Source organism: Eubalaena glacialis, chromosome 7 (assembly GCF_028564815.1).
Source record: "Eubalaena glacialis isolate mEubGla1 chromosome 7, mEubGla1.1.hap2.+ XY, whole genome shotgun sequence".
Taxonomy (NCBI): Eukaryota; Metazoa; Chordata; class Mammalia; order Artiodactyla; family Balaenidae; genus Eubalaena; species Eubalaena glacialis.
In genome coordinates, this window is record NC_083722.1 from 73906757 (window position 1) to 73934642 (window position 27886).

The following is a 27886-nucleotide window of genomic DNA, read 5'->3' on the forward strand; positions in this document are numbered from 1 at the left end:
AATCCAGGCTCAATGATCATCATAATGAACTGTATTACACAGTATGTTGGATTGGCAGTGAGCAGAGTAGGACACTGCTTGTAAGAGGTGTGGGAAGGCACTTTTGCCCAAAGCACTCACTCTTCAACTAGCTTCTTACTGCCCAAATTCCACAGCTCTCTTGGCATTCCAATATCCTATGGACTGAGAAGAATAAGTCTTCTTGGGAAAGGTTATAGATTAAGTCATTCATTGTATAGGCAATGAAAGAGGTGTTTATTGGTCTTTTGCCAAAAGCAGATTATTAGTAGGGTGGCAGAACAAGAAACAAGAGAGCAAAGGATGGAAGGCAAATTTACTGTTTCACAGGTGGCTGGGCTCTCTCTGGTATTAAGGAGGGGAATTTGTATGCAATTTAACTGCAAAAAAACCCCAAAACAAACAAACCACAAAACCTATTTCTGGCACATAGGTAATGGGAATTTTCACCAGTTGGATGCGAATATAACTGCTGAGATGTCCTCGTCTACATATAATAGTCACCAGTAAAGTAATCTTTGGAAAAAATTATAGTATATTAACCTTTTAAATTAATGTTCCTCTCTTCTTTTTAAAAGGAGTAATTGTAAGACATGAATTTTAATGTCTGGAATATCAAAGAGATGCTCAGTATTCCCTCAGGCTCTGGGTAAGTTTTCTGGTTATATACTCTGATACTTAAGAGGATCTTATAGTTGCATTGATTTCATAGAAACAGGCTCCCCTTCCTATTAGTTTATAGTAATAGGGTTACCCGATACAGCTTCTTCCCTTTCTCTTCCCCTCTCTTGTCACCACTGCACACTCCCATATTTGTCTTTTTCCTTTTGCCTATTTTCTGATTATAAAAGCAGTATCAATGGCTATGTGTGTTAATTGAGTAATGACTCTGTCCAGCACTGGACCTAGGGACTATGAGAGTTAGACATGGTCCAACATCTGGAAACTCTCACCTCACCTGGAGCAATTGCTATTGAAACAGCAAGGATCAAACTCAAGACAATGTTCAGATAAGTGTTCAATTGTGTAGTACAATTTGTAGGCACCATGAAATCAAGAACCACTCCATCTGTTGACAGGGCTCATTGACATACTGCCTGCTCTACTACTCCACTGAGGTACTTAGATTGGTGTCCACTAGCCATATAGTAGGCCTTCCATTGCTAACTTGGTGGGTGTACCCCAGAAGTAGTATATATTAAGGGATTTCCAATTGTTTTGGTATGCTTTTATCATTGGATAGTTTCTTTTCTTCCTAACACCTTCCTAAAGACAGCAAAAAACCTAAAACATTGTTGTTGTTGTTATTTTTCTTAAAAAGAAAAAAAGAGCTTACAGTTGATACAGAGTAGGGGGAAAAAAATCTATGCTTAATTCCAGATCGTAGCTTTAAGATGTAAATCCTACAGGACTTCTGTAGGCTTACAGAGCTGTTTCTTTTCCAGCCCAGCTAATTATTCTCTTTGACCTAAGAGGGGAGTCACAGAGAGCTATTTAGCTATTTTGAGCAGTGATTATGCAAACCATATTATATGTGTGCAGCCTATTACCTTAGCTAATCTTAGAAAATGATTCTATGAGTCAAAATAATTTCTCTGTTCTGAACAAGTAGGGTTTCTTTTTGCCTTGTATTAATAAATAATGATACCTTTAGCTTAGAATATGTACTTATAGGCTATCTATTTTAAATCTAACATTTGGAAAAGGAATGATCTGCATGTGTGTATTTTAATGAAAAGCATGTTTTCTTGGGTTACACAACAGCATTAAGTAACACAAATTGTTACTGAGGTGTCTTTCAAGTAAAAACTTGAAGACTATATGTTTTACTTGTCTGTCCACTTCTGTGCTGTCTCTGTAGTAGGCTTAGTACACTGTGTTCAAGTGTGATTGTATCATTATCAATATCATTATCCCCTTCATATGTGAGATTTAGACTGGCATAGGTATCCATGGGAAGCAAGTTGGAAGCCCACAGCTGGAAGTATTTAGAACAAGCAAGAATAAGACACTAAAAGTGTGAAAGGGAATAACACAATGTTTAATGGATCTTTCTGTGTGCAAACCTGAGTTGATCATATTCTTCAGTCTGGATGAGGCCTATTTTAGTCTGCTTGGGCTGCCATAACAGAGTACAATAAACTGGATGGCTTAAACAACAGAAATTTATTTTCTCACAGTTGTGACGATTGAAAGTCTTAGAACCCTATGCCAGCATGATTGGTTTTGGGTGAGGACTCCCTTCTTGGCTTGCAGACAGCTGCCTTTTTCTGTGTCCTCACATGGTGGAGAGAGAAGGAATGAGGGCAAGCTCTTTGGTCCCTTCTTAAAAGGACACTAGGGGCTTCCCTGGTGGTGCAGTGGTTGAGAGTCTGCCTGCCAATGCAGGGGACATGGGTTCGGGCCCTGGTCTGGGAGGATCCCACGTGCCGCGGAGCAACTGGGCCCGTGAGCCACAATTACTGAGCCTGCGCGTCTGGAGCCTGTGCTCTGCAAAAAGAGAGGCCGCGATGGTGAGAGGCCTGCGAAACGCGATGAGGAGTGGTCCCTGCTGGCCGCAACTAGGGAAAGCCCTCGCGCAGAGACGAAGACCCAACACAGCCAAAGATAAATAAATAAATAAATAAATAAATAAATAAATAAATTTAAAAAACTAACCTCCCCATTCCCCCTCCCCACCCCCACCCTCTTTTTTTTTTTTAAAAAAAGGGCACTAATCCCATCATGAGGGTCCCACTCTCCTCACCTCATCAAACCCTAATTACCTTCTAAAGGCCCCATTTCCAAAAACCGTCAAAATAGAGCTTAGGGCTTCAACACATGAACTTTGGGAGGACACAAACATTCAGTCCATATCTAGGTCTATCTTGTGTTTGTTGTATTATAGCTCCTTCTCTCCCTCCAATCCTGCTCCTTTCCTTCCCTATAGACAACAAAATCTAGGAGAGTTAATATGTATCCTTCCAATTAACCTTCTACATACTCAGTTACATACTTGTTTGGTGTGTATGATGTAGCCTTATAAATTACATTAATGTATGAGAGAGTTCATTAAATTTTTACTTTTTCTGCACTCAAAAATTATATTTTTGAGACTTATCCATATGGTTATATGTAAATCTAGCTTATTGCTTCTGACTACTGCATCAGTTATATGCATAAGCCATATTTTATTTTTAATCTATTCCCTTAGTGATGAACAAATTCAACCTTTTAAAAGATAATGTTCTCTTAATCCCTAAAGATTTTGTGAACTTTGATCTCCAAAATGGTGTTATAGTCCATAATGTTATAGTACAAGGAATAATGGTGTTAGTCCTTAATGTGTGAAATTCCATCTGATTGTTCCCAGGTTGTTGTAATCGAAATGTCTGGCATTCAAAATTTCCTTGTTTCTTTACAGGTAGTACTGGCAGTGTGCAGGGAACTAGGAGGTCAAAAAAAGCTAGCATTCTGCCCAGAATATTCTAAAATAGTTTTGAATTATGGTTTCATTTGCCCACTTGATATACTTGTATTTTCTTGCTTAATTTCAGGGCCACTAAGTCATCTAACTGGAATAATAATCAGACTGATTACTCTAGTCTCAGTGATTCCCAGTTCCTTTTTGGATCCCAGTTCTGTCCAGAAAGTTCAGAGACCCCGTCAACACCCTTGGACTTTGGTGTCCACCTGAGACATCCAAAACAGTCACAACAGAATTCTCTGGATGTAAGTCTGAATTCCAGAATTTCTCTGCACATGTTTCACGGTCATTATGGACATAAACTGTAAAGAAGACTTATTCTGCTGGGTTATATTTTAGAGTTGTACATCTCTAAGGATTACTGTCCTAAATAGATTTGTGCTTGATTGGTGACTCATTTGACTTGGTAGTGTGAAATGGAAAACATGTTTATATTTGCATTTTCTTCCATTACTAAAACAATATATTAGAATAGTGCCAGTACTTTGACTACTCCTAGGGAGTGCCAAATATTGCATGACATTTAACTCCTTGAAGAAGGAGATGAGGATATTGAGGCCTAAGTTGATGAATAAGGGCCAGAATGAGGAACATAATCTCTTGATTTTTTGAGACCAGCCTATCTTCTTTTGTGAGTCAGAAATATTTTTATATATTTACTTATTTTGATGTAGAACCAGATTTAACTTTATACACAGACTTAACTGCATCATATAGGGACTTAATGAATAAGATTAGGTCGATACTTTAAGTTAGTAAGGTATGATCTGAGATAAATATTTTAGTACAAAAATTGGTACCCAGTGATATGAAGGAGTAAATGTACTGCCTGAATGTTCCAGAGTAAGTTTTGCCTCAGAATGCAGGAAATGCCTCACCGTATGCCTGCATCACATGTCAAATTTATCAACAAGTCTAGTTCATCATCAACTGAGCAACAGCAATTTGAGTTAAACTTATTAATATAAAAACTTTAACACATCATCTCAAGACAGCATAATTTTCTGTTGCTGCCTTTAAATTTATGCAATTGATTTTAAGCCATTTTAGCTGACATTTTAAATACCTCTGGTCTGGTAAGGCAGAAATTATATTAGTAAAAAGAGTTGCTTTGTTTTAATATAATTTTCTGGTACATATGAAATAAAAAGGAAATACTACATGCTATATTGTATTTTATGGTTTGCACTTAAGTGTGACTCTGCTTTGTATAGAAAATAGTGCATGCTATAAATATTTTTATGTGTGAAATGCTATGATTTTTTTTTTTTCCACTGAACAGAGTGAACCTAGTATTTTCACAAAGTACCAAACAAAACCCCAGCTGTTTGGAAGAGATACAAAAGATGGAGGCTTATTTCCTCTTCCTTTGTCAGTTGGAAAATCAAAAGGCCTCTTGGAACAGTTTGAGGAGAAAAAGAAAAGTGCAAAAGACAAATGTGACAGGTACACAAACCTTTCAAGTGGATGAGACAGCTCCTCTCTTCTGAGCGAAACAGAAAGTGGAATGTCAGTAGTCGAAAAATTCAGTTTCAGCATGAGAGCATTCTTGCCTTTACAGCTCATCTAATAATTACTCTTTATTTGCTTTCTTGTCAGTGTGACTTATGGCTGCCACAGTTTTGGCCTCTCTGAATATTAAGCTAAAGAACTTCTCAGAGAAATGCAATATTCAAGTAATGTTATATTTATTCTGCCTAAAATTCTGCCCTTTAATTTTTTTTTTTTTCAGATCATCAGAATTAGGAAATTAGGTAACATTTGTTTTAGGGTCAAGAATATAGCACATGAATTCTTAAGTCATAGTTCAGGCTGATTTTCTCACTTTGAAATGGTATTTTTAAAGATATACCCTAAATTTTATACATATTCTGATTCACTACATATATATGTGTGTGTATATATATAAGCAAATATTAGGGCTACTATATTAATTTGCAAATGAATAAGTGGCAGTCACTGAGGAAATTAACTTGTTCATTTCTTGGTAGTAAGTTATTAACAGGACATCTTTAGGTATCATAGAAATCATAACACCCAAGCAGAAATATACTTTATTATTTCTGTAACAGTAAAGGTGTATCACTTAGCATCACCACTAGTACTTTCATGTCGAAAGAGCCAGAATTTCTTTAAAAATTCTAGATTAGGAATTCTTTAAAATTAGGAATTCTTTAAAAGATTAGGTATCTTTTCCACTGTATATTTACATTCCTTTAGTGAGCAAAGCAAAATGCTCTATACGAAGTGTTTGATTCTGCTGATAAATAAACATTTCCCAGATGCTGACAGACTTCTTTCCCCTAGGAATCTAGGCTCTAGGACTCATAACGATTGTAGAGTACTGCAGATGAGCAGGCTCCTCTCATCTTACTGCTTCAGATAAATTAGTCTTAATTTTTTTGTTCTCTGGGCTTTTGGATTACATTTTGTTTGATCAAGATTTCTGTAGCTAAGGCACTTCCCTGGTGGTCCAGTGGCTAAGACTCCATGCTCCCAATGCAGGGGGCCCGGGTTTGGTCCCTGGTAGGGGAACTAGATCCCACATGCCGCAACTAAAAACAAAAGATCCGACATACTGCAACTAAGACCCAGTGCAGCCAAACAAATAAACAAACAAACAAATAAGATTTCTGTAGCTAAAAAAAACTTTTTTTGAAACATTAAGTCCTTCTTGATATTTCCTTCCTCCCTCCCTCCCTCCCTCCCTCCCTTCCTTTCTTTATTTCATTTTTCATTTCCTTCTTTTTTTGTAGTGAAATGAGTTTCTCTTTTTTTTGGCCATGTGGCTTGTGGGATCTTAGTTCCCAGACCAGGGATTGAACCCAGGCCCTCGGCAGTGAGAGCATGGAGTCCTAACCACTGGACTGCCAGGGAATTCTCAGAAATGAGTTTCTGTTAATGTTTATTTACAAGATGGCTGGCAAAAAATAAATAGTATTTATATAGAGAGAACAGATGATAAGGACACTGAAGAATCACTTCTCTATTTAAAAAATTTCAAGCTTACGATATTGATATAAATGCTAAGCAAAAAATCATAATTTTAATAAATTCTGGCAAAAACAAACACCAAGATTTTAGATTCCTTGTTTTCTGTCAATAAGTGCTTATCAGAAATGTGGTGAGGAATGAGAAATTTTTAAATGAGAAAGAGAAAGCATACCACTGTAAATTTGGAAGGAGGAAAATGATAAGGCATGGTACAGAGTTCAAACATAAAGAGATGCTACAAATCAATAAGACATGGATTTACATATTGTGTTTTGAAAGTACATGTTTTCCCAAATGTATAGAAAGGGCATATGAGGTTAAGATATCTCAAAAGAAGCCTTAATCATTCAGATTGCATTTGTTATGACTCAAAAACCCACCTCAAACTAGCCTGGACAAAAAGGAGGATATATTAGCTCTCTTAACCAATCTGGGAAGGACGGGGAACGAAATGAAATCAGAATCTGTCTCTTTTCTGTGCTTCTCTCTCCATCTATACTTCATTCTCTCCTACTAGAGACCAGCTTCCTATTAACACAGAAAAAGAAACTCTCACCCCTTAGTTACAATTTGAAAATCCTAGTGAAAGCTTCTGATGGGCTTGTTTATTAGGTTGTGGGGGGGTGAGGGGAGGGGGCTGTGACTGGAAGTCCTCACCAGAATCACTTTGTGGATGCAGAAAGAAGCAATTCCCCATTAGAGCTGGATGCTGGGCACACCAGACAATGGATATCCATTACCCAGATTCTTATTTTTTAATCAGTCATATTTGAGAAAACAGATCAGTCTCGTAACCAATGAATAACCTAAGGACCACAAATAGATTATAAAATGAACCATGGGGACTTCCCTGGTGGCGCAGTGGTTAAGAATCCACCTGCCAATGCAGGGGACACGGGTTCGAGCCCTGGTCCGGGAAGATCCCACATGCCACGGAGCAACTAAGCCCGTGCGCTGCAACTACTGAGCCTGCGCTCTAGAGCCCATGAGTCACAACTACTGAGCCTGTGTGCCACAACTACTGAAGCCCACATGCCTAGAGCCTGTGCTCCGCAACAAGAGAAGCCACTGCAATGAGAAACCCACGCACCACAGGGAAGAGTAGCCTCCACTTGCTGCAACTAGAGAAAGCCCGCATGCAGCAACAAACACCCAACACAACCAAAAATAAATAAATAAAATAAATAAATTTTTTTTAAAAAAAGAAAACATATGGATGGCAAATAAATACATGAAAAGTTTCTCAACACCATTAGCCATTTTGGAAATAAAAATTGAAATCATAATGAGATATTACTGCTTATCTGTTAGCGTGGCTAAAATTAAAACAAACAAAAACTGACAATACCAAGTGCCGAGCAAGGATATAGACCAAATGGAAATCTTGCTGGTGGAAATGCAAAATGATACAGCCCCTTTGGAAAAGTTGGACAGTTTCTTATAAAATTAAACATAATTTACTATATGCCTCTGCAGTTCTACTCCTAGGTATTTATCCTAGATAAATGAAAATTTATGTTTACACAGAAGCCTATGCAATAACGTTTATAGTAGCCTTGTTCATAATCACCAAAAACTGGGCACAACCCAAATGTCCTTCGATGTATGAATGGATAAACAAACTATGGTATGTCCATATGATGGAACACTACTCAGCAATGAAAAGGAATAAACTATTGCTATACAACAACATGGTTGAATCTCAAGAGCATTATGCTAAGCGAAAGAAATCACAAAGGTTACATACTCTATGATTCCATTTAAATGACATTCTGAGAAAAGCAAAACTATAGGGATGGGTATCAGATCAGTGATTACCAAGGGTTATGGGTGTGGGCTGGACTTTACCACAAACAGACAGCATGAAGGATTTTTTTTGGATACTGTCTTATATCCTGGTTGTGATGGTGGTTACATGAATCCTAATTTTGTGTTAAAACTCATAGAACTGTGTACACACACACACACACACACACATACAATAAATTTCATATGTTAATTTAAATTTTTTAAAGTGTTAAAAATTATTAAAAGATATTGGGTGGTTCATTTTATTAGTTAAGATTATGTTCAGCTGCATTGACGTATATACACTCATTCTCATTATAATAATAGAAGTTTTTAAAAGATGTTTATTTTTCTTTAATGCAAAAATCATCCTGAAGTGTGTGGTCCAGGGCTAGAATGATGGCTCCATGGACCTCAAGGATCTGGCTCCTTCCAGCAGTGTGGTCTGCCATCCCTAAAGTATGACTGCCCCCTGCCCCCGCCATCCTCACAGTGCTTGGAGGCTGCTGGAATTCCAGCTGTTACATCAGAGTTCCAGACAGCTGATGGATGAGCGAAGGAAGAAGGGTATCTTCCCGTCCCTTTAGGATTCTTTTTTTTTTCTTGGCCACGCCATGTAGCTTGCAGGATCTCAGTTCCCCGACCAGGGATTGAACCCAGGCCCACGGCAGTGAAAGCACAGAGTCCTAACCAATGGACTGCCAGGGAATTCCCTAGGATTCTTCTTGGAAGTTGCATGCAACACTTTTGCTTATATCTCACAGTGGCTAAAATTTACTCACATGGCCACACCTAGATGCAAGGGAGTCAGGGAATGTCATCTATCTGGGTGGCAGTGCATGGTGGGTGAGGATCAGGAATCTAATTTCCAAGGAAGAAAATGAGGCCAATTTAAGTTTCTGCCACAGTCGTACAATTGCCAACAACTACCTGCCATGGACAACTTCCCAAACAAAGTTTCAAAATTAGCCCAGGGCAGATTCTGCTGCCCACTAACCCCTGCCCAGAGTGCACTAGACCCTTCCCTGCATTGTAGTCAGTATGGTCCTGGACACTTTTCTTTCTTTCTTTTTTTTTGATGTGGTCCCTTTTTAAGATCTTTATTGAATTTGTTACAAAATTGCTTCTGTTTTATGTTTTTTTGGGTTTTTTTGGTGATTGTTTTATTGTTTTTTGGCTGCGAGGCATGTGGGATCTTAGCTCCCTGACCAGGGATCGAACCTGCACCCCCTGCACTGGAAGGCGAAGTCTTAACCACTGGACCACCAGGGAAGTCCCGAGTCCTGGACACTTTTATCAGTCCCATGGCGCTCCATCTTTCTACTACTATTGCCACAGCAACCAGAAAAGAGAGCTCACAGTCTTTTTCTCCTGACTCCCAGTCTGGCAAGGCATGTGTGATGGGAGAGCCCAGGGTTCAGGAAGAGCTCAGAAAGCAAGCCTCTGGCACCCTCAGCCTCAAGAGAAGGAAAGAGACTCTGCTCCTCCCCAAGATCCCTAACCTAAGGAACTCCTCAAACAGGAAAGAGGGTCAGATGCAGAACAAACTGAAATAAAGAATCTAGACTTTTCACTCTAAGTATAAATTTGTAGATTCTGTAGTAGAGGTTTCATCGAATGCTTTGGGAGCCCTGAGGACAGGCTTCCAGCTCTGACTGGGGGCGTCAGGAAAGACTCCATCCAAGGGAGCACATCTAAACTGAGTGGGAGTTTTGGGCAGAGATCTTGGGTCTGTCAGATTTTCAAGTCTGCCTCTGAATCAACTTACTCTGTGAACCACCACTAACACTGTTTTATGTAACTCTGCTCTATTTTTGAGTATTTTCTTTCTTTCTTTTTAAATTTATTTATTTTATTTATTTATTATTTTTGGCTGTGTTGGGTCTTTGTTGCTGCGTGCGGGCTTTCTCTAGTTGCGGCGAGCAGGGGCTACTCTTCGTTGCGGTGCACGGGCTTCTCATTGCAGTGGCTTCTCTTGTTGTGGAGCATGGGCTCTAGGCGCACGGGCTTCAGTAGTTGTGGCTTGCGGGCTCTAGAGTGCAGGCTCAATAGTTGTGGCGCACGAGCTTAGTTGCTCTGCTGCATGTGGGATCTTCCCGGACCAGGGCTTGAACCCATGTCCCCTGCATTGGCATGCGGATTCTTAACCACTGCACCACCAGGGAAGCCCTATTTTTGTGTATTTTCAAAAATAAAAATGGGATTGTTTACTATGGACTATTTTGCAATCTGTTTTTAAAATTTAATAATATTAAATGATTATATTTGTTTCATCTACAAAATCATTTCTGTGGTTGCACTGTATTCTGTTATATGGACCATTTAGGGGGTTATGTTTTAAATGTTTAATACAGCATGAGACATGCCAAGAATACACAATGAGATAATGATAATCTTTTCAACAAATGATGTTGGGAAAACTGGGTCCTTATGCAAAAGAATGGAAAAGGACCCTTATCTTATACCATACACAAAAGTCAACTCAAAATGGATTAAAGACTTAAACATGAGACTTGAAACCGTAGAACACCTAGAAGAAAACATAGGGAAAAATCTTCTTAACGTTGGTCCTGGCAATGATGTCTTGGATATGACACCAAAAGCACAGGCAACAAAAGGAAAAATAGACAAGTGGGATTACATCAAACTACAGGCATCCCTCAGTATCCAAAGGAGATTGGTTCCAGGAGACCCTACACATACCAAAATCCACTGATGCTCAAGTCCCATAGTCAGCCCTCTATATCTTCAGGTTTTGAATCCACAAACTCAACCAACTGCAGATGGAAATTTCTGTCCATGGTTGGATGAATCTGCACATGCAAAACCCTCGAACACAAAGGGCCAACTATATTTATTGAAAAAAATCTGCATATAAGTGGACCCATGAATATCAAACCTATGTTGTTTAAGGGTCAACTGTAAAAAGTTTCTGCACAGCAAACGAAACAAAGAAAATGAAAAGGCAGACTTTCCTGGTGGCACAGTGATTAAGAATCTGCCTGCCAATGCAGGGGACACGGGTTTGATCCCTGGTCTGGGAAGATCCCACATGCTGCAGAGCAACTAAGCCCGTGTGCCACAACTACTGAGCCCACGTGCCACAACTACTGAAGCCCACACACCTAGAGCCCATGCTCTGCAACAAGAGAAGCCACCACAATGAGAAGCCCATGCACCTCAACGAAGAGTAGCCCTGGCTCACCGCAACTAGAGAAAGCCCGCATGCAGCAATGAAGACCCGATGCAGCCAAAAGAAAAAAAGAAAAAAAAGAAAATGAAAAGGCAACCCATGGGATAGAAAATATTTGCAAACCATGTATCTGATAAAGGGTTAATATAAAACATATAAGGAACACCTACAACCCAATAGCAAAAACAAACAAACAAACAAAAACAAAAACAAAAACACAAAATATCCTGATTAAAAGACAAGCAAAAGAATTGAATAGATAGTTCTCCAAAGAAGACATACTAATGGCCATCAGGTATATGAAAAGTGCTCAACTTTGCTAATTATCAGGGAAATGCTTATCAAAACCACAATTAGATATCATCTCACACCTGTCAGAATGGCTATCATTAAAAAAATTAATAACAAATGCTGGCAAGTATATGGAGAAAAGGGAACTCTTGTACACTGTTGGTGGGAGTGGAAATTGGTGCAGCCACTTTATTTTTTCTAATTTAAAAGAAAAAATTTTTTTTTGGCCATACTGCATGGCTTACAGTACCTCAGTTCCCCGACCAGGGATCAAACCTGCGTCCTCGGCAGTGAAAGCGCAGAGTCCTAACCACTGGACTGCCAGGGAATTCCCTGGTGCCACCGCTTTAGAAAACAGTATGGAGGTTCCACAAAAAATTATAAACAGAACTACCATATGATCCAGCAATTCCACTTCTAAGTATATACTCAAAGGAATTGAAATCAGGATCTTGAAGAGATATCTGCACTCTCATGTTCATTGCAGCATTATTTACAATAGCCAAGACATGGAAATAACCTAAATATCTATCAGTGGATGAATGGAAAAGAAAATGTGGTATGTACATACAATGAAATATTCTTCAGCCTTAAAAAAGAAGGAAATCCTTCCAGTTGTGACAACATGAATGAACCTGGAGGACATTATGCTGAATGAAATAAGCCAGACATAGAAGGACAAATACTAACTATATGCTACCACTTATATGAAGAGTGTAAAATAATCAAACTCATAGGAGCAGAGAGTAGAATGGTGGTTGTTGGTGGGGGAGTTGTGGGGGAAACAGGTGGAATTAGTCAAAGTGTACAAAGTTTCAGTTTATACAAGATGAATAAATCCTAGAGACCTGTACTGCATAGTGCCTATACTTGACAATGCTCTGTTGTATACTTTAAAATTTGGTAAGAGGGTAGATCTTTTTAAAGTGTTCTTATCCCTACTACTAATAAATAAAGAGGGTGGAAGGAAACTTTTGGAGGTGATGGATATATTTATGGCATAGATTGTGGAGATGGTTTCACAGTTGTATACTTATCTCCAAACTTGTATACATTAAATATGTACAGCTTTTTGTGGGTTAATCCATACCTCAATAAAGTAATTAAAAAAAAAAAAACCCAACTTGAGTACTGACCACTCAGAACAGATGATGACTACAAGCAATTGGCACAGCTATGTCCTTGTACAAGACTGGAAGTTCTTTTTGTTCAAAATTTCTAAAGCATTGCTCCATTGCCTTATAGCTTTCTGTGTGCTTTTAAGAGGTCTGCTGCCATTCTGATTCCTGATCCTGTGTATGTCACTTGCTTTTTTATTTCTGGAAATTTTTAGGATCTTCTCATTATCCTTAGAGTTTGGAAATTTTACAGCAATGTGGTTTGATATGGCTCGTCGTAGCCCTGGGCATTGGGGAATTACTTTTGACCTATAACTTGTGTCTTTCGGTTTTGGGAATTTTTCTTTTATTATATCTTTGAAAACCTCCTTTTCACTCTTCTTTTTTCCTGGATCTCCAATTTTGGGCATGCATTGAATCTCCTGCATTGATCCTCTAATTTTCTTTTTTTTTTTTTTTTTACTACCTACTTATTTTTCATCTCTTTGTCTTCTGTTCTATTTTCCATCATATTTCCATACTGTATCTTCTAGTTATTCAATTTGTTTAATTTCTGCTATTTTTAATTTATAAGTTCCCTTTCTTAGTCTCTGCTTTTATACTTTAATAGCATTCTGTTCTCATCTTTAATTCATTAATTTTTTTTCATTTTAATATTTTTATTGTTTTCAGGTAATGTCTTAATCTTATTCATAAAACCATAAGGTTTGTAGATTTCCAAATGATTCTATCAAATTCTTCTTTTAAAGTCAGTCTTTTGGACAATCCTGCAGCCTGTGGAATGAAAGCCACATTCACAGAAAGATAGACAAAATGAAAAGGCAGAGGACTATGTACCAGATGAAGGAACAAGATAAAACTCCAGAAAAACAACGAAATGAAGTGGAGATAGGCAACCTTCCAGAAAAAGAATTCAGAATAATGATAGTGAAGATGATCCAGGACCTCAGGAAAAGAATGGAGGCAAAGATCGAGAAGATGCAAGAAACGTTTAACAAAGATCTAGAAGAATTAAAGAACAAACACCTAGAAGAATTAAAGAACAAACAGAGATGAACAATACAATAACTGAAATGAAAAATACACTAGAAGGAATCAATAGCAGAATAACTGAGGCAGAAGAATGGATAAGTGACCTGGAAGACAGAATGGGTGGAATTCACTGCCATGAAACAGAATAAAGAAAAAAGAATGAAAAGAAATGAAAACAGCCTAAAAGACCTCTGGGACAACATTAAGTGCACCAACATTCGCATTATAGGGGTCCCAGGAGGAGAAGAGAGAGAGAAAGGACCCAAGAAAATATTTGAAGAGATTATGGTCGAAAACTTCCCTAACATGGGAAAGGAAATAGCCACCCAAGTCCAGGATGCGCAGAGAGTCCCAGGCAGGATAAACCCAAGGAGAAACATGCTAAGACACATAGTAATCAAACTGACAAAAATTAAACACAAAGAAAAAATATTAAAAGCAACAAGGGAAAAAATGACAAATAACATACAAGGGAACTTCCATAAGGTTAACAGCTGATTTCTCAGCAGAAACTCTACAAGCCAGAAGGGAGTGGCATGATATATTTAAAATGATGAAAGGGAAGAACCTACAACCAAGATTACTCTGCCCGGCAAGGATCTCATTCAGATTAGATGGAGAAATCAAAAGCTTTACAGACAAGCAAAAGCTAAGAGAATTCAGCACCACCAAACCAGCTCTACAACAAATGCTAAAGGAACTTCTCTAAGTGGGAAACACAAGAGAATAAAAGGACCTACAAAAACAAACCAAAACAATTAAGAAAATGGTAATAGGAACATACATATCGATAATTACCCTAAACGTGAATGGATTAAATGCTCCAACCAAAAGACACAGGCTTGCTGAATGGATACAAAAACAAGACCCATATATATGCTGTCTACAAGAGACCCACTTCAGACCTAGGGACGCATTCAGACTGAAAGCGAGGGTATGGAAAAAGATATTCCATGCAAATGGAAATCAAAAGAAAGCTGGAGTAGCAATACTCATATCAGATAAAATAGACTTTAAAATAAAGAATGTTACAAGAGACAAGGAAGGACACTACATAATGATCTAGGGATCAATCCAAGAAGAAGATATAACAATTATAAATATATATGCACCCAACATAGGAGCACCTCAATACATAAGGCAACTGCTAACAGCTATAAAAGAGGAAATTGACAGTAACACAATAATAGTGGGGCACTTTAACACCTCACTTACACCAATGGACAGGTCATCCAGACAGAAAATTAATAAGGAAACACAAGCTTTAAATGACACAATACCAGATAGATTTAATTGATATTTATAGGACATTCCATCCAAAAACAGCAGATTATACTTTCCTCTCAAGTGCACATGGAACATTCTCCAGAATAGATCACATCTTGGGTCACAAATCAAGCCTCGGTAAATTTAAGAAAATTGAAATCATATCAAGCATCTTTTCTGACCACAACGCTATGAGCTTAGAAATAAATCACAGGGAAAAAAATGTAAAAAACACAAACACATGGAGGCTAAACAATACATTACTAAATAACCAAGAGATCACTGAAAAAAATCAAAGAGGAAATCAAAAAATACCTAGAGACAAATGACAACGAAAACACGACGATCCAAAACCTATGGGATGCAGCAAAAGCAGTTCTAAGAGGGAAGTTTACAGCAATACAATCCTACCTCAAGAAACAAGAGGGACTTCCCTGGTAGCGCAGTGGTTAAGAATCCACCTGCCAATGCAGGGGACACGGGTTCCAGCCCTGGTCCAGGAAGATCCCACATGCTGCGGAGCAACTAAGCCCGTGCACCACAGTTACTGAGCCTGCGCTCTAGAGCCTGCAAGCCACAACTACTGAGCCTGCGTGCCACAGCTACTGAAGCCCGTGCACCTAGAGCCCGTGCTCAACAACAAGAGAAGCCACTGCAATGAGAAGCCCGTGTACCACAACGAAGAGTAGCCCCCGTCTGCCACAACTAGAGAAAGCCTGCGCACAGCAACGAAGACCCAACACAGCCTAAAATAAATAAATAAATAAATAAAATTTAAAAAGGAAACAAGAAAAATAAACAATCTAACCTTACACCTCAAGGAACTAGAGAAAGAAGAACAAACAAAACCCAAAGTTAGCAGAAGGAAAGAAATCATAAAGATCAGAGCAGAAATAAATGAAATAGAAACAAAGAAAACAATAACAAAGACTCAATAAAACTAAAAGCTGGTTCTTTGAGAAGATAAACAAAATTGATAAACGTTTAGCCAGACTCATCAAAAAAAAGAGGGAGAGGACTCAAATTAATAAAATCAGAAATAAAAAAAGGAGAAGTTACGATGGACACCACAGAAATACAAAGCATCCTAAGAGACTACTACAAGCAACTCTATGCCAATAAAATGGACAACCTGGAAGAAATGGACAAATTCTTAGAAAGGTATAACCTTCCAAGACTGAACCAGGAAGAAATAGAAAATATGAACAGACCAATCACAAGTAATGAAATTCAAACTGTGATTAAAAATCTTCCAACAGGGGCTTCCCTGGTGGCGCAGTGGTTGAGAATCTGCCTGCTAATGCAGGGGACACGGGTTCGAGCCCTGGTCTGGGAGGATCCCACATGCCGCGGAGCAACTAGGCCCGTGAGCCACAACTACTGAGCCCGCGCGTCTGGAGCCTGTGCTCCACAACAAGAGAGGCCACGATAGTGAGAGGCCCGCGCACCGTGATGAACAGTGGCCCCCGCTTGCCGCAACCAGAGAAAGCCCTCGCACAGAAACGAAGACCCCACACAGCCATAAATAAATAAATAAAAATAAAATTAAAAAAAAAAAAAATCTTCCAACAAACAAAAGTTCAGGACCAGATGGCTTCACGGGTGAATTCTATCAAACATTTAGAAAAGAGCTAACACCCATCCTCCTCAAACTCTTCCAAAACATTGCAGAGGAAGGAATACTCCCAAACTCATTCTATGAGGCCACCATCACCCTGATACCAAAACCAGACAAAGATACTACAAAAAAAGAAAATTACAGACAAATATCACTGATGAATATAGATGCAAAAATCCTCAACAAAATACTAGCAAACAGAATCCAACAACACATTAAAAGGATCATACACCATGATCAAGTGGGATTTATCCCAGGGATGCAAGGATTCTTCAACATATGCAAATCAATCAATGTAATATGCCATATTAACAAATTGAAGAATAAAAACCATATGATATCTCAATAGATGCAGAAAAAGCTTTTGACAAAATTCAACACCCATTTATGACAAAAACTCTCCAGAAAGTGGGCATAGAGGGAACCTACCTCAACATAATAAAGGCCATATATGACAAACCCACAGCAAACATCATTCTCAATGGTGAAAAACTGAAAGCATTTCCTCTAAGATCAGGAAAAAGACAAGGATGTCCACTCTCACCACTATTATTCAACATAGTTTCGGAAGTCCTAGCCACGGCAATCAGAGAACAAAAAGAAATAACAAGAATACAAATTGGAAAAGAAGTAAAACTGTCACTCTTTGCAGATGACATGATACTATACATAGATTTAAAAAAAAAAAAAAATAAAGTCAGTCTTTTGGAGCATCCATAAGACTTTGGTATGAAGAGTTGTCCTATTGGGGTTCAAAAATTGATATTTGCATTTGTATAGATTAAAGAAACAAAAATCTGTAAAAATTTTTAATGACGACGCTTGTCTGATTTTTTTCAAAAGAGGGATATTTATTTGAGGAATAATTGTGAAAATTTCTTTTTCATTAGAAACTAATATTGTTCCCAGAACTGTCTCTATATTATCTCACTCTTACTGTCAAAATAATAGTCATTAGACTAAGATGTATCCAGGAATTTTGGGCTATCAGAAAGAAGTCACTATCCTCTGAAGCCATGTTTGGCATAAAAATGAAAGCTGGTCTGTTCTACTGTACTAACCACTTGAATTGCTAAAATGCAACCTCATTTAAGATCCATGTAGAGTAAATTTTAAAAAACAAAAAAGTGTTTTCCTTTGGAAATGATCAGGAAAAGTCAGTATTCTCCTTTTTTCCATCTGGGCACTAAGGTTTCTCAGAGTTGAGTCTTCAACTCTGATAAAGCGCCGTTTTGATGCTGCACTAGGTAGAGTCCAGCCATGTTCATGGAATCAATTCTGTTACATACTGTTTCAATATTTCGCAAAGATTTACTTTCTTTTTTCTCTCCTATTTTAGTGAGACTCTATACAATTTCATTTCCCATATCAAAGAAAGCATTAACAGGGTAAGTATGCCACATTTCAAGGCATTAGAACATCTTGCATTTTAAGAAGTTTAATAATTATATTGTATTGACTTCTGTTCATGTAGAATAGCAATATTTTAACTACCCTTTTTTATCATTAAATGACAGTTCACCAAGTTAATAAAATAAGGCAACAGTCTGTGAATTATTTCCTAATTTTGGGTTTCTTAGTTACAGACATCTGTGGAAAAATCTGAGGAACATCTCAGTTCCAGAAGCCAATCTATTTGGGATTCTTTGGAAACTGTGGCCAAGACATGTGAGTGTCTAGAGTTTGAGGTTATCAGCAGGGGGCACTGGTGAGCAGTGAATGTGAACTTTCTGACCCTAGCCAGATTTCTGCCAGTGGTGAGGTTCCATACAGTGTTTCAGATGAGAGAATGGGTACATAAGATTAGCCCTGAAGAGATGTGGAGCTGAACTATGTAGTGGGCTCCACCTCTATATGGGAATGCCCTGGTTCCTCTATGCCTTTTCTGAAGCACCAATCCTCCACCCAGTAACCCTGCTGCCTCAGGGCAGACAGTTCTACCAGGTTTCTCATCTCACTGCCTGAAGTGAATCAAGGGCATCCCTGGTTCTCAAATGAATTGCTGGCTGTGTTGTCTATAAAGGCTCCCTTGCTCCCTTAGGACTTAGAAATAAAGACAGTGCTCCTTTAGGAGTTAGAAATACTCTAGTCACCTACTGTTCTTCTTGCTGCCTTCATTTCAATGAGAGCTGTTTTGTAGTGAATCACAGCATCTTTCTCAATTTCAGTTACAGTCTGTGGTTTGTAAAGTCCTCTGCTCTGCCAATTAGTGATTTACATTTAGGTGAAACCATGGTTCAGGCCCTTATTTAACCATTACACAGGTCTCCTTAGGTGAACACTTCCCTGGAACCAACAGCTTCTCAGCTAAACAGCAAGATGATGACTGCATCTGCACTTGTTTGCATTTGTCTGTGTGTTTATTTTTTATTTTAAACAAATTGAAGTCAACTTATTCAAATGCCATGGGATGGATTGCTCATGATTTACAAAAATTAATGCCTTTGTGTAACTTAGAAATTAATCCCCATCTGTCTACAAAGAAGCACTGTACTGTCTGCTGGCTTCCAACCTGAATATCCCACACACAGGGCAACTGTGCATCTGCTTGGAAACCAGTTCTGGAAGCGTAGGACTGTTACCCTCACAAGAAGAAGCAAGACAAAGAGCAGAAGGAAAAGGGATGCTTTCTTTGTTTCACATGATAAAATAACTCATTTTAAGTGTGCAAGGAAAGCACTCTCTTTACTTGTTATGTTTAAAACTGGGTGAAGTACAAAAAGGAGAATTGCAGCAAATGTGTGGCATTTAAGGCCCAGAATAGGGAATGGAAGTGCTCAAGGCCCCAACACAGGATGAAGGCAGAGAGAGGAGTAGAACTGAGTCTGGCTTATAGTAGGCATGGGGATCCTGATCCTTCACCCCTGACGGTTTCTTAACTTTCAGAGCTTAAGACTCAAGAGAGCCACATTGATAAGGCAAACAGTAACAAACACTGTGGCACTACATTAATTAAAAGCCAGGTTGTTCTTAAAAATAGGCACAAGGAGCCTGTCCAGAATCATTCCCTTTCTTGGTAGGTAGTGATCAGGAGCAGGAAGTTAGTCATTGAGAGAGGAACCAGGCAAATCCTCTGTCATATAGCTAGGCCCAGTCCAGCTAGCCTAGAGCACCGAACTTCCCAGTCAGTGCATTCTGCAGGCTTTCAGTATGCACTCACTGTGCTTGTAAGGGAAGGGGGAAGATACTATGTGAAAGCACTGTCTTGGGTTATTATGTAATTTATACCTTCACAGAATGAGGTCATGAAATCTTTCCCCAGTCACATTCTGCCTGTACAACGAGAAGGATCACTCAAGGCCATCTAATCTAACTCCTCTTCTTCTTCAGCTAAGGACACCAAGGACCAGAGTAATAGAATAAATTACCAAGGCCATCCACATCTCACTTTATCTTGGGTTTAGGTTCGGGTAATTAGTAGAAAGCAGTACTTTCACCTAATACGTATAAGTTCTATTGAAAAATATAGTCATTAGGAGAATAAAAAGGAGGGGCCACTATCAAAATCAGAGAATGACTCTTTTGGAAAATAGATAACTCCATACGTCAAAATTAATTCCATATGAATCAATATATTGCGTGGTGATTAAATCATTAAAAGAACTGTAAGAAGCATGAGCAATATTTTTATAATTTTAGAGTGAGAAATGCCTTTCTGAGCAAGGCACATATAATTGTTGAGAAGAATGAGGTCCATCTATATGAACCATGTTGGAATGGAAATATTTATTAATTGTTAAATGAAAACAGCAAGGTGCTGCTTATGTGCACATAGTTTGCTCCAGGACACATCTTGTGGAGGAGTGAGATCAGTCAGTGAAAATTGGGAAGGGTATCCTGAGAAAAAGGGGGACTGAGCAAACTCCTCTTGTACATAGAGGCTTCCAGACCCTTTCTCAGGCGGCTTTCATTAGCACAGCAGGGAGAGCAAAACTAGAGTTAAAGGAAAATCACTGGCCATCAGTGGAAAAGCATCAGAATATGACCTCATCTCAATGGAGCCCTCGTCAAATCACTAAAATAGAAATAAACAAAATCATCTTCAAGGAAAGAGACAAGGTGGCGGCGAGTAGGAGGACCTTGAGCTCACCTCCTCTCACGAGCACACCAGAATCACAACTAACTGCTGAACAACCATCGATAAAAAAAGACTGGAATCTACCAAAAAAAGATATTCTACATCCAAAGACATAAAGAAGAAACCACGAGACGGTAGGAGTGGCGCACTCACAATATAATCAAATCCCATACCACCCGGGTGGGCGACCCACAAACTGGAGAGTAATTATATCACGGAAGTTCTCTCACAGGAGAGCTCCGAGCCCCGCGCCAGGCTCCCCAGCCTAGGGATCTGGCATGGGGAGGAAGAGCCCCCAGAGCATTTGGCTTTGAAGGGCAGCAGGGCTTGATTGCAGGAGCGCCACAGGACTGGGGAAAACAGAGACTCCACGCTTGGAGGGTGTGCACAAGGTCCTGCACGCACCGGGTCCCCGGGCAAAAGCAGTGACTCCACAGAAGTCGGGGCCAGACCTACCTGCTGGTCTTGGAGGGCCTCCTGGGGAGGCGGGGGGCGGGGGTGGCTATGGCTTTCTCTGGGGCCATAAAAGCTGGTGGTGGACATAGCAGGGACGTGAACTCTGTCTGGAGGCAGACATTTTGCGGCCATGGCACCGAGACCTGGCCCCACCCAACAGCCTGTAAGCTCCAGTGCTGGGACGCCTCAGGCCAAACAAAATCATCTTTTTTCTAAAAAATATTAATTAATTAATTTATTTCGGCTGCACCAGGTCTTAGTTGTGGCAGGCCGCATCTTTAGTTGTGGCACGCAGGCTCTTAGTTGTGGCATGCATGCGGGAACTAGTTCCCTGACCAGGGATCAAAACTGGGCCCCCTGCATTGGGAGTGCAGAGTCCTACCCACTGGACCACCAGGGAAGTCCCTAAACAAAATCATCTTCACAAGAAAATAGAGATATTGGCAGTGCGCTCGGCAGTCCCTCAGATCTGTCTCTTACTTCAACAGTGTTCGGATGGAACAGATGCAGGGATGCCCCTTGCTCCAAACTCTGACCACCCCCCATCCTTTTTTCCAGTCACAACCTTCACAATCAGCCACTCAGCTATCCTCGGCCACCGGGACCAGCCAACACCATTTTTTGAGCTTAACTCCTTATTACCGATCAACCGTCAGCTCCCGGATTCGTCAGAATTATTCCACCAAGGTGGAGGCTACCGTCAACTGCCTGGTCAACATGCATCTGCAGGCCTCTTACACCTACCTCTCTCTGGTAGTGATGATGTGGCTCTGGAGGGCATGGGTCACTTTTTCTGCGAATTGGCTGAGGAGAATCGTGAGGGCGCCGAGTGTCTCTTGAAAATGCAAAACCAGCACAGCGGCCGAAGCTATCTCAAGATGAGTGGGGTAAAACCCAGGACGCTATGGAAGCCGCCGTGCTCAGGGAGAAGAACCTGAACCAGGTCCTTGTGGACCTGTACGCCCTGGGTTCTGCCCGCACAGACCCCCACCTCTGTGACTTCCGGGAGAGCTGCTTCCTGGAGCAGCAGGTGAAGCTCATCAAGAAGATGGCGACCACCTGACTAATCTCCCCAGGCTGGCTGGTCCCCAGGCTGGGCTGGGCCAATATCTCTTCGAAAGGCTTACCCTCAAGCACGACTAGGAGCCTCTGAAGCCCAGTGGCCTTTGAGGAGCCCTTCTGGTGTCAGAGCTTCTGCCTGAAGCCCCTCTCTGCAGCCACTAGGCAGCTTTTTAACCACCCTGGACCCCTCCCAAGCCTTGGACCAAATGGAAACAATAAAGCTTTTTGCCAAAAAAAAAAAAAAGAAAGGAAGGGAGGGAGGGAGAAAGAAACTAGAGATATTGTCCAGAATATGGAAGTGGATTTTAAAAGGCATTTTTACTAAAAAGCTAAAAATCTGTTTATAGACAAAGCAGAAATGAAATAAGTCTCCTTCTAGAGAAGACACACACACACGCACACACACACGCGCGCACACACACACACAGGATCTATAACCTAAACGTGGATATGCACATGTATTGATACAAAATTCCAGAAACTGCTCATAACGTTAAATCCGGGAAGCGGGACCAAGGTCTGCATGGGAGAGATTCGATCATTTTTCATTGTATGCCTGTTTATACTGTTATAGTTTTGTTTTGTTTTTGGCTGCGCCATGCAGCATGCAGGATCTTAGATCCCCCACCAGGAATCGAATCTGTGCCCCCTGCATTGAGAGCGCAGAGTCTTAACCACTGGACCGCCAGGGAAGTCCCTATACTGTTATAGTTTTTAAAAGAAAAAAATTCAATAGACTTTGGAAGTAATAGCTCAATACAAAAGCTCTTTAAAGGAGAAGACCCTGAACATATGTTTCCCAAGGACAAAGAAAGAATATGTGGGACCACAGACTGATGCTTACTGAGTACTGAATCTAGAATTGAAAACTTTGCTTGCCTTCCTCATTTTCTGTTCCTAAGAAACATTGATATTTAGGAACTCAACTAGGGTAGGATAATTACATTTGCTTTCTACTACAAATATCAACATGGATGTCTGGAAAAATATTTCACTAATTGAGTTTAGGGGCAGGAATCCAGTATTTGAAATATAAGTAAACAGCCTTTTTCTAATTGGTTGACACATGGAATTTAACTTGTGTTGAGTAATAGAAAATTCGCTTTCTAAAAAAATTCTTACATTTTTTATTGTGGTAAAATACACATAACATAAAATTTACCAGTTTTTACTTTTTTTCCCCCAAGACCACACTGGCTTGTCTATTCCTAGTCATCACAGGCTCTTTCTTGCCTCAGAATTTTTGCACTTGCTGTTTCCTCTAGCTGAATAACCTTTCCCTAATCTTTGCAGGGCTAGCTGCTCCTTATCTTTCTGGTTTCACCTTACATGACTCTATCTCTGATAACCTTATCTAAAGTAGGTGCCCCCACCCTCTTATTTTTATTATATTTCCTATCAGAGCACTTATCACCATTTTCATTTATTAATGTGCATGTTTGTTTACTTATTTTTTTCTTCTTCAAGACTGCAAAGTTCACGTAAGTAGTTTTGTTCAAGATTGTTTCCATACACCTAGCACAGTGTCTGATAATAAACTTTCAGATAAAACTGTAAATCTCCAATTAATATGTTCAAACACATTGGGGAGTCTTTCTGTTTCACTTTTTCATTAGAGATGTCCTGCCTGGAGCTCAGCCTCCAGCTCCAGATTGGGCAGGCTATGCTTTATGTCCTCTTCTTAGGACTTCACCATCATTCTGAGGATCCTTTTTTTTTTTTCTCCCATTCCTGAGGGATGGAAGCAGGAGTACTGTGAACCAAGGGAACAGCATGTACAAAAGCCAATGGTGGAAGAGAGATTGCTTAGGCAGAGCTCAGAGATACAGAGGATAGTGAGTTAAAGGGAAGTGAGCCTGGGTCTTGTTAGCCAATTTATTGAAAGATTTGGACTTCATCCAGTGGCCTGTGGGGTACCATTGAAGGTTCCAGTGACCGTTTCAGAGGAGGCATGATCATACCTACATTCTAGAAAGATCACTCTGATGACAGGGCCAAGAAGGCTGGCCAAAGAGGACGTTGGTGCCATCATCTGGGCAGCAGGTTTCAGAGTCCCCAGCAGGTGCTAAGGTTGAGTCTGCTTTGGCCAGGATGTTCTCAGGGAGGGAGGGAAGAAGAGACAGTGGAGGAACCACCCTGTTCTTGCTTTCTCTCCTCACCAGGGCTGATCTGGATGGTTAGAGTTCTGGGTGTTGGCAGAGCAGGCTCTGGTAGCCCGTGCCGGGTTCCAGCTTCTCCCTCTCCACGACTGTGGCCTGGGCAGGGTGGGGCATACCATAGTCTTCATGTGGTAAATTGTCATTGTTTTGTATTTAGTGCGAGAGACCACGAAGGCCCAGAGTGATCTGGTATTGGAAACAGTGCGGGACAAATGCAACATGGAACAGGCCATCCTTGAGTTGCAAAAGAGATTTGAAGGTGTAAGTGTAGACCCTGACCCCTTTCCTCAAGTGTGTTTCTGGCTTTGTTACTAAGACCTAGAGAGACACCTTTAAAATTGCAAATTTCAGCCAAGAACAGAGGCCACCACAGGCCCCTTGGTAACAGGCCCGGGTAGAGGCCAGCTTCCTTTCCCAAGGTTCTCTGGCATGATGTGGACCCTAGGGACCCTGCTCCAGAGCGTAGCCATGTATCCCCTGTATAGTACCCAGCAAGGGACAAGGTTTTGATCTGCTGGCCCATCCTTTGTTTTGTTCACACGTTATATTGTGCATTCTGAGTTGCACTGTCCGTAACTCCCTTCTTTCTCACTGCCTTTCTTTAGAGACAAGCAGAGTTTATAGAAATGAAGTCCAACCTGAAGCACCTTGAAGTTTTAGTTGCTCAGCAGAGTAAGGACTTCCAGCAGCTGTGTGAGCAGCTAGGCCAGCTGAATATGCCCAGTGTCCTAGCAGAGCTAAATCAATTGATCTCTGTCCCTCGGATACCCAGACATGTGAAGGACAGTGCTTCTCAGACTTCACCACCTCTGGCCCAGAGCCTCAGTTTCACCATGCAGGAGAAATATGCCTCTGAGGAACCAGTTATGTGGCAGGCCCAGGCCCTCCCTGCTGCATGCAATCTTAGTGTGGGCTCCTTGAGGCCTGGGGAGTCTGGCGTCTGGGGTGAGGGAGCAAAGAGTAGTGCTCTCCAAGAAGAGGCTGTGCCGCTGGCAGTTGGAACTGGCAAAAGAAACAGGCAAATCAAGGACAAGGCAGTGCAGACTAACTGCCAGAATTGTGCTATTACTAAAACAGGCTCTGAGAACCATGGCTCTGGCGTCCTGGGCCACAAGATTCCTGAAGACAGGGACCTGGTTTCCCAAGGAGCTTCGCGGCTTATATCCCTGGATTTAAACAACTTTGCAAACAGCATTAAGAACAACTGCCAAAAATGTCAAGCCAAAGGCATGTTTTCGTGTAACCCTTGTGAACAAAGGTTGGTGACTGAACAGAAAGGCAGAACTGTAGAAAGAGGGGGGAAAGGCAAGAAGCAGCATCCCAGGAAAGCCCCCAGAAGCAGGCTTCTAGCCAGGAAGCAAGAACAAACCCCAAGCAAAACCTGTGCTTCCAATTCTAAATATCCTCACCCTTCAGTTTCCATCCCACAAAGGCCCCCGCTGGGGCGGCAGGAACCCCTTGCTCAGCCCCTGCATCTTCAGGGCCCCAGGAGCCCCACAAAACCAGTCTGCTCTGCTCTGAGAGGAACAGTCATGCCCAGTAAGACAGCAAGGGCAGTGCAAGGGAATCTCTTGCAGTACAGTGGGCATGCTTCCCAAGACAACAGCCTGCTTTCTCACAGTTCCCAGGGGGACCAACAGATGAGCTGGTTCAGTGACCTCAACGTTGGAAAAGAGCCCCCTCAGTGCAAGGAGCCAGGGAAGAATATGCTCTATGACCTGGGTTTTGATAGCAGTGATGATGGCTTCTGACCAGCCCATAGTGACTTCAGCTGATGGTTTATTGGTCTCAGCTGGAAAGACAACTCACAGAACACTTTGGGCTGGCTAACAGCAGAAAGTTCCCAAAGGCCTGCCTGGAACCCTCAGGGTCAGAGGCTATGCTTTGGAGGGGGTAGTGGTCAGTGCAGGGCTGGGGAGCAGATCCGGCATTCTGGGTACCAGGTGCTGCCCATGACAGAGCACAGGGATAAATACACCCTTATTTATGGGAATGAAATGTGTGCAGAGGTGGTGATGAGAGCTGGGGCAGCAGCCTGGGTGTGGGGCATAAAGAGGAGGGTGTTGTGTTTGGTAGAAGGAGGGCTGCCTTCCATATGGAATATCCAGTAGCAGAAGGGCTCTCACAAAACTGCTGGTGTGGCAGCATGTCTCCCAAACACAACATTTTTGGTCTTCAAACATTTCCTTCACATGACCAATATCTTTCTGGGCCTCAGGATTTTTTTTTTTTTAATTATTATTTGTATCCAGTTTTGCTGCAAGAGCATCTGCATTTTTTGGTCAGTGGACGTATTATAGGGCACACACTAAGTCAGACTTCCTGTGAACAGAGAAATATAAAGCCACCAAGGAAAGAGAGGTGACATGCGCCAAACAAATGCCGGGAACCACACTCTTCACAGGCACACAGTTCCATTTTTCTTTCTAGCTGTTTTCCCCTGTCCTATTTTCAACCACTCTTTTAAAGCTAATGAGAGCAGCTGTGGGCCCTGTATCATTTCTGGAGAGCAGTGCGCTTATATGAGACTTTGGCTTTCCAATTATATCTTGTTGAAGTTTTTGAATTTTTGCAATATATATGTATTTCTTTTGTAATACAAAAAAATCAAAAAATAAAGATAAAACTTTTAAGGTGCGTACCATCTTTTTATTCCTTACGCTTCTCATAAGATGATTTTGAATAAACCACACCCTACTCAAACTGATTTTTTTTTTATGAAAGTAAAAATCCTCATGGATGGACAGCTTCCAGAATTTGCCTATTATCAAGCCAGTACAGGGTTGAAAATGGGGCTTTTTTTTTTTTGGCCATGCCACGCAGCTTGCAGGGGATCTTAGTTCCCTGGCCAGGGATTGAAACTGGGCCACAGCAGTGAAAGTGCCGAGTCCTACCCACTGGACCGCCAGGGAATTCCTGAAAATGGGGCTTCTGAGTGGGCCGTTATAGAAAGTAATGGTTCCTGATTTCTCATATTTATATTCTTTATTTTCAGGGTTATGTATCTCACAAAAATCTGGAAGAGTTTAATTTGCCTGTGACACCTTCGGCAGGGCTACCAGGAACCAGCCTAAGGTGCTTTCACTCTCATTTCCAGACCAAGGGCGTCCTGCAGTCTACAGCCACAGGAAATGGCAGCAGCCCTCTCTCTTCAAGGCCTAGGAAGTATAGACTTGGGCTCTGCCTTAGGGTGCCCTGGCCTCTACTCTCCCTGTGGGTCTCACTGGATATCTGTTCACCCTGCCCTCTGCCAGCCTCCACTGCCTTCCCTGCTGGTTTTCTCCGCCTGTGCAAGGACAGCACGGGAGGAAGCAGCCCAGCCCTTCCCAAACTGACTACAGGTGGCT

General features: G+C 40.9%; 1 protein-coding gene and 1 pseudogene across 1 annotated transcript; both read left to right on the forward strand.

The window, feature by feature from the left end:
- Positions 1 to 611: 611 nt before the first annotated feature.
- On the forward strand, positions 612 to 26290 carry IHO1 (interactor of HORMAD1 1). Its single transcript, XM_061196791.1, has 7 exons — positions 612 to 667; positions 3555 to 3729; positions 4767 to 4930; positions 18124 to 18172; positions 18365 to 18452; positions 24697 to 24800; positions 25145 to 26290. The coding sequence occupies exons 1-7, from the start codon at positions 612 to 614 to the stop codon at positions 26288 to 26290; spliced, it is 1782 nt and encodes a 593-aa protein (XP_061052774.1).
- Positions 21976 to 22461, forward strand: LOC133094703 (ferritin light chain-like; annotated as a pseudogene).
- Positions 26291 to 27886: the final 1596 nt, after the last annotated feature.